At 43.3% G+C, this 14,108-nt stretch overlaps 1 protein-coding gene across 2 annotated transcripts in view; it reads left to right on the forward strand.

The window, feature by feature from the left end:
• Positions 1 to 2,520: 2,520 nt before the first annotated feature.
• Positions 2,521 to 14,108, forward strand: part of acvr2aa (activin A receptor type 2Aa) — a 27,937-nt gene continuing 16,349 nt past the window's right edge. For both annotated transcript variants that reach the window (XM_069663035.1, XM_069663036.1), the window contains exon 1: positions 2,521 to 2,605. In XM_069663035.1, the coding sequence (XP_069519136.1) occupies positions 2,551 to 2,605 (55 nt within the window). In that variant the 5' untranslated portion in view covers positions 2,521 to 2,550. The remainder of the gene's footprint in view (positions 2,606 to 14,108) is intronic.

Raw genomic sequence — 14,108 nt, forward strand, 5'->3', positions numbered from 1 at the left:
GGTTTTGTGTTCCCATCAATGCCGATCGGAGCAGAGGTGATAATTACCCGGGTCCAGGGGCGTGGCCAGGAATTTTGGGCCTCCAGCACTGGCCAAACTAACCCTGCACAACTGCTACAACCACACCTCCCTAACCTAAATGACCCACTGAAAGCTTTAAAAACTATACCTTTGTTTGTTGTTAAAAATTCAGGAATACTTATAATCATAAGAGTGATACACTGTACATCTGTAGTCAATGTATTTTTAATGTTTTACACATCAACAGCACAACAGGATCCTGTTTGTGGACTTCAGCTCGGCGTTCAACACCATCGTCCCTGAAATCCTCCACCACAAATCACCCAGCTGTCTGTGCCAGCCCCCACCTGCCAGTGGATCACCATCTTCCTGACCGACAGGAGGCAGCAGGTGAGGCTGGGGAGAATCACATCCAGCACCGGGTCACTCAGCACTGGCGCCTCCCTGGGGTGTGTGCTCTCCCCACTGCTCTTCTCCCTCTACACTAATGACTGCACCTCAGGACACCCCTCTGTGAAGCTCCTGAAGTCTGCAGACAACGGTCATCGTCGTCATGCGGGACAGAGACGAGTCTGCTTACAGACGAGAGGTGGAACAGCTGGTCCTCTGGTCAGAACCATCTCAAGCTCAACCCGCTCAAGACTGTGGAGATGACAGTGGACTTCAGGAGAAAAACAGAGAAAGCAGGCAGAAGGAAACAGCTGTGAACTAGTTTCTTTCAAAAGAAAGGTGAGCACAACTCACTCAGTTTAGCTTCCGCTTGCGCCAGGTTTCGAAGCAGAATCAAACCATTTTTTGTAAATGTGGGGAAGTTTAGCAAGACAAAGGCCGTCTGTCTGTTGCTTTTTTTGCCGAAATCAAGAAAAAACAAATACACTATTATTTTCATTAGTAGGCTACACTGGGAAGAAAGTATTCTTTTATGGCGATACGTTAATAATTAATATTGAAAAAATTAACTATTGTTCTAAAATTTTTAGGGCCCCTGTCAGTCATGGGCCCTTAAAAACGTCCTAACTTTTCTCCTCCTTATGGCGCCCCTGCCTGGGTCTACTGCAGAGTCATGTGACCTGAAAAGCCGGGTGTTAGTGGGTGTTAGCGGGTTTTATGAACAGTGGGAAAGCGGCTATAGAGACATGATGAAAGTGGATGTTGCCTGAAAGCAACCGAGGTGAAAACAGGACACTTTAGTGCTTTACAGATGTTGGCACTCTGGACTCATCTTTATGTCCTGGTGAACATACTGACACACTCTGCTCATGTAGCTCTGGTAAAACAGCACACAGTGTTTCCCATTGTGTTCTTTCAAGGTCGTCTTTGAAACAAATTAATTAATTCATATCACAATGTATTCATGTGTTTCCTACGCTTATTCTGATGCTTTCTCTGTTATTTACAGAGTTAATTCGCTGTATGGCACCGCTCTGACGGCCCGTCGCGCTCTCTGACGGGGGGCGGGGCTTCTGTGACATTCCAGCGTTCTACGTCCGAATGCAGAACCTGATTGGTAGAGGAGTCCTGGTTGATCCCCTTCTACGCACCCCATTGGTCACTGCTGGTGTCAGTCACATTATCCTTGGCGATGTGACAGATGTCTATGGAAGACGGTGGAAAAAAAACAAAAAACAAACATAATCCGAGTGTGGCGGCCATCTTGGCTCTGCTGGCTCAGGCAGGGAGAGAGTGGGAGAGCGGACGGAGAGGAAGCCCGGCGGGGAGCAGCACACCTCGGATGTTTGTTTGTGTTCAGTCCGGGACAGTTTGAACGACGGATCCACCCCCGACTGAGGGACTCCGTGCGGTTGTGTTTGCGGTTTGTGGTTTTCCTTCTCGGTTTCACTCAGGAAAACCGCAACCATCAAACTAGCAGGACTGTTAGCGGAGGAGCTAAGCTAACGGCTAGCCGGGTCAGCTAGCTGTTTGGTGACCGAGCTGTGGTCGTCAGTGGTGGATTGAAGCTTCAGCCTCGCTCGGTAACATTCAGGCTGACCGTGGAGGGCTGGACGGCGATCGCTGACCACTCAGCGGTCTGTGGTTGTTGTTTACGGTAACATGGTGTCAGTGTGAGCGGAGGAGCTGAAGGCTGGTGTGAAAGCAGAGTCTGGAGCCTCTTTAGCAGCTGCTTAATCCCGCTCTGAAACACATAATCCGCGTTCATGGATGAAATGTCCCGTGTGATGTCCTGAGAGGAGGGCTGCTTTCTGACATCTCCTCTGAAGACCGAATCGGCCGTTTCGGCAGCCTGTGGTCCGGAGAACACGACTCACAATCCGGGATCACAATCTGGTTCCTCCCGCTGACACCTCCAGCTCTGTGCCCGGGCCTGAGCTCACAGTCACGGGCAGGCTTCAGCTCATTCCGCGGGTCTCTTTATTATTAGGTCAAACCGTGCAGACCGGGGCTGGGTCAGGTGTTATCCGGGACACGCTGCAGGTGCGCGGTGTCCTCTGCATGAAGCTCGGAGAGGTTAAAGGGACGTTAATCCCGACTGTGTTCGTGCTGGATTATTACTGAAATTAAGGATCCACAATGGGATCTGCCATCAAAGTGGCCTTCAGTGTGTTCCTCATCTCGTGCTCCTCAGGTGAGTCTACCTGCAGAACAGACTGTACGCACAAAGGCTGTACTGTCCACGAGCTGAACTGCAGTATTTGTACTACAAGTCCTAGTGTTTGTTTTCAGGAGAGTTACATAAACATCAGTACACCAGTGTTCCATTATCACTTGATCTGCAGTATCGATTAATCGTTTGCTCTATAACTTGCAAAAAGTGATCAGATTTATTATTTACACAAACAACTGAGTCACAGTCTGTTTCGAAACAAAATCAAATATATGAATACTGTGATTATTCATGCTCTGTTGATCAACTAGTTGATTAATCAGCTAATCAATAGTTTTATTTTGAAAGGGTTCAGTGTAGACTTTAATGAAAACATCTTAGAAACATTCAGCTGTTTTTCCAGCGTGTCACACCTGAATAAACACAAAGGAATAACACATCACTAATCATATGATGTAATGATGATCCAATCGGACATAACTAGTCTCTTTATAACAACATTATAATAATGATATTACATTATTGTGATTCTGTTTATTCTGTTTATAAAACCACTGTAGACCAACAGGATGAATGATGGAGATGTTTGACTTCCTGATACTGACTCCTGTTTAAGCAGTCAATACAGAGTACAGACTTAGTCCACTGTCAAGCCTAAATAATACCAGCTTTAAGCTTCTCACCCTGTACGGACGTGATGCTGATATTTGGCCTGGTTCTGGGGCTGTACTACGAAGCCAGTTCAACATAGGCTTTCTTTAGGTAAGCTGGCCAAAAGCCTGAAGCCCCAGTCAGAGTTAACAGTCAGAGATAACAGACAGACATAACAGTCAGAGATAACAGACATAACAGTCAGACATAACAGTCAGACATAACAGTCAGAGATAACAGACATAACAGTCAGACATAACAGTCAGAGATAAGTTAGACATAACAGTCAGACATAACAGTCAGACATAACAGTTAGACATAACAGTCAGAGATAAGTTAGACATAACAGTTAGACATAACAGTCAGACATAACAGTTAGACATAACAGTCAGAGATAACAGACATAACAGTTAAAGATAACAGTCAGAGATAACAGACATAACAGTCAGACATAACAGTCAGACATAACAGACATAACAGTCAGAGATAACAGACATAACAGTTAAAGATAACAGTCAGAGATAACAGACATAACAGTCAGACATAACAGTTAGACATAACAGTCAGAGATAAGTTAGACATAACAGTCAGAGATAACAGTCAGACATAACAGTCAGAGATAACAGACATAACAGTTAAAGATAACAGTCAGAGATAACAGACATAACAGTCAGACATAACAGTCAGACATAACAGACATAACAGTCAGAGATAACAGACATAACAGTTAAAGATAACAGTCAGACATAACAGTCAGAGATAACAGACATAACAGTTAAAGATAACAGTCAGAGATAACAGACATAACAGTCAGACATAACAGTCAGACATAACAGACATAACAGTCAGACATAACAGTCAGAGATAACAGTAAAACATAACAGTCAGACATAACAGTCAGAGATAACAATCAGAGATAACAGACATAACAGTCAGAGATAACAGTCAGACATAACAGTCAGAGATAACAATCAGAGATAACAGAGTTGACAGTCAGAGATAACAGGTAGAGATAACAAGTAGATATAACAGTCAGAGACAACAGTCAGAAATAACAGACAAATAACAGTCAGAGATAACAGAGATAGCAGTCAGGCATAACAGTCAGACACAACAGTCAGAGATAACAGAGTTGACAGTCAGAGATCACAATCAGACATAACAGAAACAACAGTCAGAGATAACAGGTAGAGATAACAGGTAGATACAGTCAGATAACAGAGATAACAGTCAGACATAACAGTTAAGATAACAGTCAGATAACAGTCCGAGATAACAGTCAGAGATAACAGTTAAGATAACAGTCAGATAACAGGTAGAGATAACAGTCAGATAACAGACAGAGATAACAGTCAGAGATAACAGATAACAGGTATCATGAAGGTGGTTATGAACAGTTTCTGTTAACCCATGCTTTCTGCTTCAGGCTCTGAGCGTGCTCACAAAAAAAGTCATGTGACTCTTCTCATAAAGGAGTGATCATTGGCTGCTTCAGTCAGACTGTTTAAATGAGAAATGATGATGAATGTAGTTATTACGGTTAAAACCAACAGTGCTGCTGCAAAAAGACAAGAGAGGAACGCTGCAGAAATTATTGTGTGAATATGTAAAAGAATGTTCAGTGTTTTCGCTACATGTTGAAGTGTCGGGCCACCGCTGCAACATTATTGACGCTGCTGCTTCAGATTTCAATAACGTGTCCTGAAGTTGCAATTAAACGACAGAGATGTCCGCTGCAAATAAGAAGTTGTTCGCAGATGTCATTTGGTAACGATCGATCGTTTTGATCGCTATATGTCATTAATAACGTCCTTCGTGCACACGCAGCTCATGTGCTGTTTTGAATTGCAAGAGAAAATATTTTTGTAACTTAATTAAACAGACTGCTGATGAAGACAGTCAACACAGCAGACAGAGAGACAGACAGAAAGAGGGGGCGGGGCCAGCAGCTGAGCAGAGAGCAGAGGTGCAGGTGTGTTGGATGACTGAAGCAAAGTGATCAGATTAAAGTAGATTGTGAATTAAAACTTAACACAGTGAAGAAAAGAGTACAATTAGAGTGTGGAAGTCTACATGTGATGTGTGATGTGTGCGATGTTTTATTATCTGTGTTTTAAGCCAGTGAGAAACAGACTGAGCAGGAAATCAGGAGCAAACACAAAAACATGATCCAGCATCCTTAGCTGCTGTGTCCTCATCGTTCTTTTACTGTTTGGATGAACTGCTGAAATGTAAAGTGTTGATTTTACCTGAAGCAAACAGGCAAAACGAGAAGAGGGAGTCGGGTGGGGGGGGGTCATATTATATTCATAACTAATGCAATGATACAGTATGTCCTATTGTACCTACACGGCTTCATTCGGTGTTTTTACATGCGTAATGTTACGTTCCAGAAGTTTCCTTATACATAACCTCAGCCGAGTCCTGCAGTCTATGCTTGAAGAAGTGTGTGTGTGTGTGTGTGTGTGTGTGTGTGTGTGTGTGTGTGTGTGTGTGTGTGTGTGAATATTAAAGTGTGAGCTGTAGTGACAACATGTGGACACACACTGCTGCTGCACGGAAACATCTGGAGGAACATCTGTGTGTGTGTGTGTGTGTGTGTGTGTGTGTGTGTGTGTGTGTGTGTGTGTGTGTGTGTTAGGGGTGGGCTGACCGCTGTGCATGCAGACTCTGTGTCTTACCTGCCTGTAAACTGTAAACAAGCACGCGACACAGCTGATGTCACCGGCTGACATGCGGAATGATCGAGGCAGGTGCTCCGTTACGTAAGGCCTCTTTAATGTGAGTGTATTCCCATTATGAGCGGCACCATGCCCAGTCGTTAACGCTGTGGCCACATAAACGGACCGTTCACAGAGCGGACTGATATAATTTCCTGCCAGTCTATTGCTCAGACCAATACAGTTCACTCACAGCTGGAAACAGGGCAGGCTCCTCCTCCCAAACACATGAAGGCCTTGGCCTTGTTTTCATTCCTATTGTGCACCAATGAACACATTTGTTTATTTAGATATGTTCCCTTACATTGAAGCAAACAGTGATGTTGCTAGGTACGCGTCCTGTGTCTCTGATGTATAAAATTTAAAAGGATGCAGTAAACTCAATATCCATGTGTCCCAGGCACGCACCTCATCTTTCCCATACAGAACGAAACATTGTGAACGCATCTAATCAGCGCAGACAAGATCGTGCGTACACAGTCTCGCCGCATGCTAGTTTAGCTGCCACAACAACAACAACACCGTCATCACGGATTTCATTTGAACTATTAAGCACATGGACTTCGTAGGGTTGACAAACCCCCGTTTTCTCCGCACATGTTGTGTTAACTCCTGTCGTTGGTGTTTTACCATCGCAGAGATGAGCTGTAGTGAAATAAACAAAACAAACTCCGGTGGCTGTGAAACATATCCTTCCCGATGACAGCCGCTGTTTTCTTACGCTCAGACGACGTCTGCGCAAATATCCCGTCACTGCTCACTAAGTACAAGTAATCACTGACTAATGCTATAGACTTGATTTACATTAAGGCTGCTCACAAACATATCTGCATCATTTATTTTTTTTATTTCTATCACCAGACTTTCCACTGTGTGAAGTTTCACAGTGATTGACTCAGTTAATTTTCTGATCACTATTAATCACATTTGATGTAGTAGCTGTTCAGACTAGAAGATTTTGGTTTATTGTAGACTGTGTCAGGGTGCTGAGAATGTTTTGTTCATGTGTTAAAATTAGCACTCCTGTTAATTTATATTGGTGCAACAGAAACACTAATATTTTATTTGAATTTTGAATGCAAAAGATAGTTCGTTTTTCACTTTGCTGCACCTTCTGCATACTTTGTGCTACAGAAACCATTCAACTATCAAACTGTATTCGTGCTTGTATTTTTCTTTTTTCTGCTATTTATACTTTTATTTACAATGAAAGCAGATGGGAGAAATCTTTAACTTTGAAATGCCACAGCAGAGATTCACTCACAGACTTCATTTTTAGTGGTCGACCGATGTGGGTTTTTCAATGGCCGATGCCAATTTTCAGAGAGCAGGGCGGCTGATGGCCGATATCATGTTGTTTTTTTTTGCGTTTGATAAAATACAACAATGTAATAATAACAAATGAGACACAAAATTGCTGAACTTGAATGAACATTTCTTTAAAGGGATAGTTTGTTTGTTGGGGTTGTATGAGATACTTATCAATAGTAAGTGTACTACATGCAGTGGATGCCGGTCAGCACGGCCCCCGAGAAGCTAGGCTACATGCCGCTGCAGATAGGGTCACTTAATTTATCCACTTAAAAGGACATCCCACCTAAAAATCAATAGTGGTTTCAATTGTACACTTTATTTGAATAATTCACCGCGTTTCACTTTTCACTAGGAACGCCTCTTTATTTGGCACTACTTTGTGTGGACCACAACACATACGTGTTACTACGCCTGCAGCGTATGGTATCAGATCAGCTGTTTGTGTCAACAGTTTGTAGAAGAGACAACAAACTAAAGAAAACACAATTTTATGGAAACGACAAAGTGCCGTTCACGGTGAGGACCAGACGACATTGTTATCGTCTTCATGCCGTGAAGTGTTTTATAGCGTATGTCAGCTGTTTGTGTCAGAAAGTGCAGCGGCGAGCACCGGCTGAAATTAAACTTCACTTTTCTGAAGATATCACAGGTGGTGCTCGTTTTTTTTCCGGACTGTTCCAACAAAAGGTGCTTACCTCGTTCCACAGCAGCCACACTGACGAGGCTGCGTGTGTATGCAGACATATCATACGGATGAATCGGTCGACCCCTATTCATTTTCGCTTTAAAATGTTCACAATTCTTTCAACAATTTAACTTGTATTCAGCTTTCTGCTTTCTTTTACAGTTTTTGAATAATCACCGTTTAATATTTGTGCTGCTTTTAGCCTTTTTCAGATTTTAACATGAGTGTGTATTGCGTGGAATGTTCGGGGCTAGAGTGGATGATGTCATCATTACAGTGGGAGGGATCTCTTCCAAACAAATTGCTCCCCAGCCCACAATTTTCACTCCACCCTTGAAAATGTAGGAAATCTTCTCCTCTACCGCTGATAAAATTTTGAAGCCAAACGGATCAACAGTTTTGGCACAATGAGCTTCAAAGCAACAGGAGTGCTAAAAAACTCTCCATCTACCGTAATGTTAAGTTTGACTTCAACTTCCTCGGTTGGGGTAACATGTGCAACCCATGTTCACGCCGTCTCCACCCCTTCATCCACAGTTTATTCTTTTTTCTTGCTGAATTTTCAGTAAAAAGTCCAAAAACTATCATCACTAATTATTCCTGCCCGTCGTCCGCCATGTTTATTTACTCTAAAGTCTCGTTTGAGTGCCAGAGATTTAGTGAGATTTCCAGCAGTGAGAGTCGGACTCTGGTTGTTCGTGAACGGAATCTGTTAGTGTATGGTGTGCTGTTTTGGCGTAATCGTTGCTCTCCACATACTGTAGGAGCAAAACTGTTAAATCTCTGATTATATATGGTCATGTGTGGGCTCTCTCACATTTTACACATCTGTTAAGATTTGAAAAATCTTTTAGTGTGGGCCAGGATTAAGCTGTTTAATGACTGCTTGTATCTCCAGCTGTTTGAGATGAGCTAATCAGTGCAGTCAACACACACACACACACACACTCTCTCTCTGTCTATCCCTCTTTATTCAACTCTTTCCATTTTTTTAAATATTACTTTATTATACATTTTTCAGCAACAGAAACCATTCAACTGTTGTAGGTTAGCTTCCTCACCTTCAGCCTCATCTTCCTCACCTTCAGCAGATATGTTTACTTACATTGAAGCTAAGATATGTTCCCTCACATGGAAGCTAAGATATGTTCCCTCACATTGAAGCTAAGACATGTTCCCTCACATTGAAGCTAAGACATGTTCCCTCACATGAAAACAGAGATATGTTCCCTCACATGTAAGCTACGATATGTTCCCTCAAATTGAAGCTAAGATATGTTCCCTCATATTGAAGCTAAGATATGTTCCCTCACATGGAAGCAAAGATATGTTCCCTCACATGGAAGCAAAGATATGTTCCCTCACATGAAAGCAAAGATACGTTCCCTCACATGGAAGCTCAGATATGTTCCCTCACATGAAAGCAAAGATATGTTCCCTCACATGGAAGCTATGATATGTTCCCTCACATGAAAGCAAAGATATGTTCCCTCACATTGAAGCAAAGATATGTTCCCTCACAATGAAGCTAAGATATGTTCCCTCACATGAAAGCAAAGATATGTTCCCTCACATGGAAGCTAAGATATGTTCCCTCACATGAAAGCAAAGATATGTTCCCTCACATGAAAGCAAAGATATGTTCCCTCACATGGAAGCTAAGATATGTTCCCTCACAATGGGCCTCATTCACTAATATCTGCGCAGAAATGTTCTTACTTACTAAAAAATAAGTAAATCATGTAAAAGTAAAATCACCGTTGGATTTATGACACGTGCGTACCGGCCAATTCTCACCACTGTGCACATGTTAGTAAATCAGAACCATTCTAAACTGAAAGGCGCGTGTCCGCGATCTGCAAATAAGCATACTGCCACGCCTCTATTTCTCTATATAAAGACATCTGTTTGGTGCCGCATGAAGAGAGCGGTGTTACGGAGAAGCTTAAAGAACGTGAAAGATGGCCTCAAAAGGTAAAAAGAAAAATTTCACATCAGCAGTAATTGAAACAATTGTGGCAGATGTGGAGGCCAGAAAAGGCACACTGTTCCGGAGCGTGTCCACAGGAGTTACGATGCACAAAAAAAATGAAGCCTGGGCCGCAAAAACAGAGGCAGTGAATTCTGTGTCCCCTGAGGCACGGACGGTGGCACAGGTGAAGAAGAAATGGTTCGACATAAAAGTTGATGCCAAAAAAAGAATTGCAGCCCAGAAAACAAACAAGTAAACAGGAGGAGGACAAGGGACACCAGACCTGACAGCCCAGGATGAGAGGAAGCTGCAGTTATTGGCCAGTCATCATTAACTGGAGTTTGTTCCAGGCATGAGGGAGAAAGTGATCACGTCTCTCAAGAACCATCACCCAGAGGTAACTTACTTCATGACTAAGGTGTTTGCCATTTCCTGTGTCTTGTAACTAACGAGTGCAATTCAGTCAGAACAAAAACCTTATTTAAATGAATGGCATTGCTGCTTGCAACTGTTCATTTGACCAATTATCTTGAAGGCCCCGATGATGGAGGATCTGAGGATGAAGCGGAGTCGACCTCCCCCTCCCAACTGTCAGAGCCAGCCACGCCATCCACTTCCCAGTCCTCTTTCCCGGAGTCTCCTCGGCCTGCCCGCGTCCTTACCGATGAGGTTGTTCGCAATCAGCTGGCTCTCCTGAATGCAGTGAAGGAAATTGCGACAGGAATCGCAAACATAAACAAAACGCTAAAACAAATGTCTTTACAAATAAATACGTACATGACTGAATGTGTGTGTCACTTGCTTCAGACAAATTAAGAAACCCTTGTATTAAATGTATTCGGTATACAACTTGAAACAAGGCATTTAACTTACCATCATTAAAGACGCTGCATTAAGGTGTGTCGAGCCAGCACTGCAGCCCTGCCAGGAGGCCCCACATTTGGCTGTTCGTCGTCCTCTGGTTGAGGTTCTGCTACGGCTCGTATGGGGATGCCATGTGCTATGGCTACGCTCTGCAGGACACAGCATGCCATAATAATTTTGCACACCTTCTTGGGGGCATAAAGTCGTTTGCAGCCAGCTGTGTCCAAGCACATCCAGCGACCCTTGAGCTGTCCCACCTCTTGAGGGGTTTGAGGGTTGGCAAAGGGAGTCATCAGCCACGCTTTCAGACCATATCCCCGGTCCCCTAAATAATAGAACACATTGTAGCATAAACAGAATATAGGATTTACACTTAAGATATATATTATTTTAAAGAGATATTCACCAACAAGCCACCCGTCCCTTATAGCCCCTGCCTCCAAACGCATTCCCACTGTGCTGTTCTGTAAAATAAAGGAGTCGTGGGTGCCTCCAGGCCAGTGGGCCACAACGTTGAGGATGCGGCAGTCAACATCACAGATTACCTGCACGTTGATTGAGTGGTAGTTCTTTCTATTCATAAACTGCATAGAGTTTGTTGATGGAGCTTTAATGCGCATGTGGGTGCAGTCTATCGCTCCAACAGTATTTGGCATTCCAGCAATGCCATGGAACCCCCTCTTCACTTCACTCTGGCGTTGTTCGCCATAATGAAATGTAAGGAAGACTGGCATTTGTCTTATGATGCCATTCAACACCTTCGGGATGACACGGCTCAGAGTAGGTCGTGAAATCCCAGCCCGATCCGCTATTTCCCTCTGGAATGTACCTGTAGCCAGGAAGCTGAGGGTGGACACGACTTGAGCCTGAGGATGTACAGGGTGAGAGCGGTGTGTCGGGTGATGAAGATGCGGCTCCAGGGAATTGCACAGCTCCAGCAAAACATGCCTTGGCAGTCGGAAACGGCTCATAAGCCATTCTTCACTTTCGTCAAACATGTTTTGAAGGTCCCTAAAGATGCGCTCTCTCCTCCGCACAGTCATGGCACTACAAATTTTTGGGAATCACCTATCAATTAAACAATTTAATAAAGGCCAAAAGTGTTACATTTCAATATGAACATTTTCATATGGTCTACTCTATTGTAAACGTAATAAACTAACTCAACTGCTACAATTGAAGATTTTAATTATATGACAATAAATTATGAGGATGACACGGCATTTACGTTTGGTCCATACATTAGTAAATTCAATTATTGTTGTCTATTAAAGCCTTTTTTTCAATAAATGAGGTTTTAATATAGTATGCATTTAGTTAAAGGGTGTGTGTTAACATTTCCGAGGACATTTCTTTCATCATTTGTGCGTACGCATGGTCTGAGGGAGTTCTACATTTGTTCGCAGAGTACGAAGAAATTTAGGTAAGAACAAATTGATGAATCCCAGATTTGTGCGTCAAACGTGCGTACGCACGGTTCAACCACAGATTTGTGCGTACGCACTGTTCGTAAATGAGGCCCATTGAGGCTAAGATATGTTCCCTTACATGGAAGCTAAGACATGTTCCCTTACATGGAAGCTAAGACATGTTCCCTTGTATGGAAGCTAAGATATGTTCCCTTACATTGACAATATAGTAAAAGAGCTGGAGTCATGTTTTGAGTAGTTTTGTAATACCGTGATGTAATACTGTCACCACAAATAACACAAACAATACTGCAATATCAATTTTAGGTCATATCGCCCAACCCTATTGTGTGTGTGTGTGTTACTGTGTGTGTGTTATGTGTTGTGATGCTGTGTATGACCAGCAGAGGTCAGTGTAGTTGTGGAGACGATGTTCTGAATGTTTACTTCATGCAGCTCACAGTGACTAAAGCTGGAGATCGCAGTGAACACGTCCGAACACACACGTCTGTACCACAGACTGTATAAAAAGATGGACGACATGACAGCTCCCTAAAAGTGAAGCCAAAACATTTCGGGCGCCCCCTGCAGACTGGCTGCAGTATAGCTCATAAAGCCCGCCTCCTCCATGTTAACAGATGGGACATGAGTCAAACTATAAAATCAAAATACACGCCTGATAATTTTTTCTCAAACATGGTTTCTGTCATTATAGTTAGTTCTTATCATGATGATTTACGTCCAAGTGTTCATTTTTTTGACAAGTTTATTTTTAATTAGTTATTTGATGCTGTCAAAATGATGATTGACAGCTCTGTTGACAAATTCGGCTCCTGCAGCCAATCAGTTCCGGGTGAGCAGAGTGGAGGACGATCCGCGAGTGGAAACGTAACTAAAACAATCACTACAGTCATTGAAGTTTCCATACCTGTGAACTTTAACCTCAGACCAACACAGAGAAGCTGTGCGGTAGGCATGCGGGATCCTTGCTGCGCAGACTCTGGCTCCAAATAACGTCACCATCGCAAGATGGCAGCGCCTATCACGGGGCTGTTTTGGCATCAATTTCGTACAATGGGAGCAGATGGAGACGCGTTGTCCATCTATGTATACAATCATTGGTCTGTACACACACGTTTGTACACACACGTCCATATACACACGCATCTTAGCGGATGAGGAGGGGGCGTGCTGGAGAAACATAGTGCTTGTAGCCATGACAACACCTGTAATATGCTGAGGACAAACTCTAAGTACAGGAAGAATAAGTCTTTAGTAATGTAATGCACATACTCCCATAAGGAACATCAAAACACCATGAAAGCCTTTTTTTATAGTGGACTGTAGTGAACACTTTACACAGTAGGAGCAGATGTAACAGATATTACCTTCACAGGTGCTCCAGGACTGAAACTAACGGCACCAAGTGTCTTGATTCCAGCAAGAATCTGTCAGGGTGCTTTTTTTATCTGTTCATTATTACTGTATTTAAACCATCAACAACACACAGCACTGCAGCCAAGACACTGTCATACGTGTTAGGCGTGTGAACGTGTCCTCATGTCTCCTCAGGTGTATGAATGTGTCCTCACGTCTCCTCAGGTGTATGAACGTGTCCTCATGTCTCCTCAGGTGTATGAATGTGTCCTCATGTCTCCTCAGGTGTATGAATGTGTCCTCATGTCTCCTCAGGTGTATGAACGTGTCCTCACGTCTCCTCAGGTGTATGAACGTGTCCTCATGTCTCCTCGGGTGTATGAACGTGTCCTCATGTCTCCTCGGGTGTATGAACGTGCCGTCATGTCTCCTCAGGTGTATGAACGTGTCCTCATGTCTCCTCGGGTCTATGAACGTGCCGTCATGTCTCCTCAGGTGTATGAACGTGTCCTCATGTCTCCTCGGGTCTATG

The sequence above is a fragment of the Semicossyphus pulcher genome, unplaced genomic scaffold (assembly GCF_022749685.1).
Source record: "Semicossyphus pulcher isolate SPU_LCO1_2020_fin unplaced genomic scaffold, fSemPul1.0.p SCAF_15, whole genome shotgun sequence".
In the NCBI taxonomy this organism is placed as follows: Eukaryota; Metazoa; Chordata; class Actinopteri; order Labriformes; family Labridae; genus Semicossyphus; species Semicossyphus pulcher.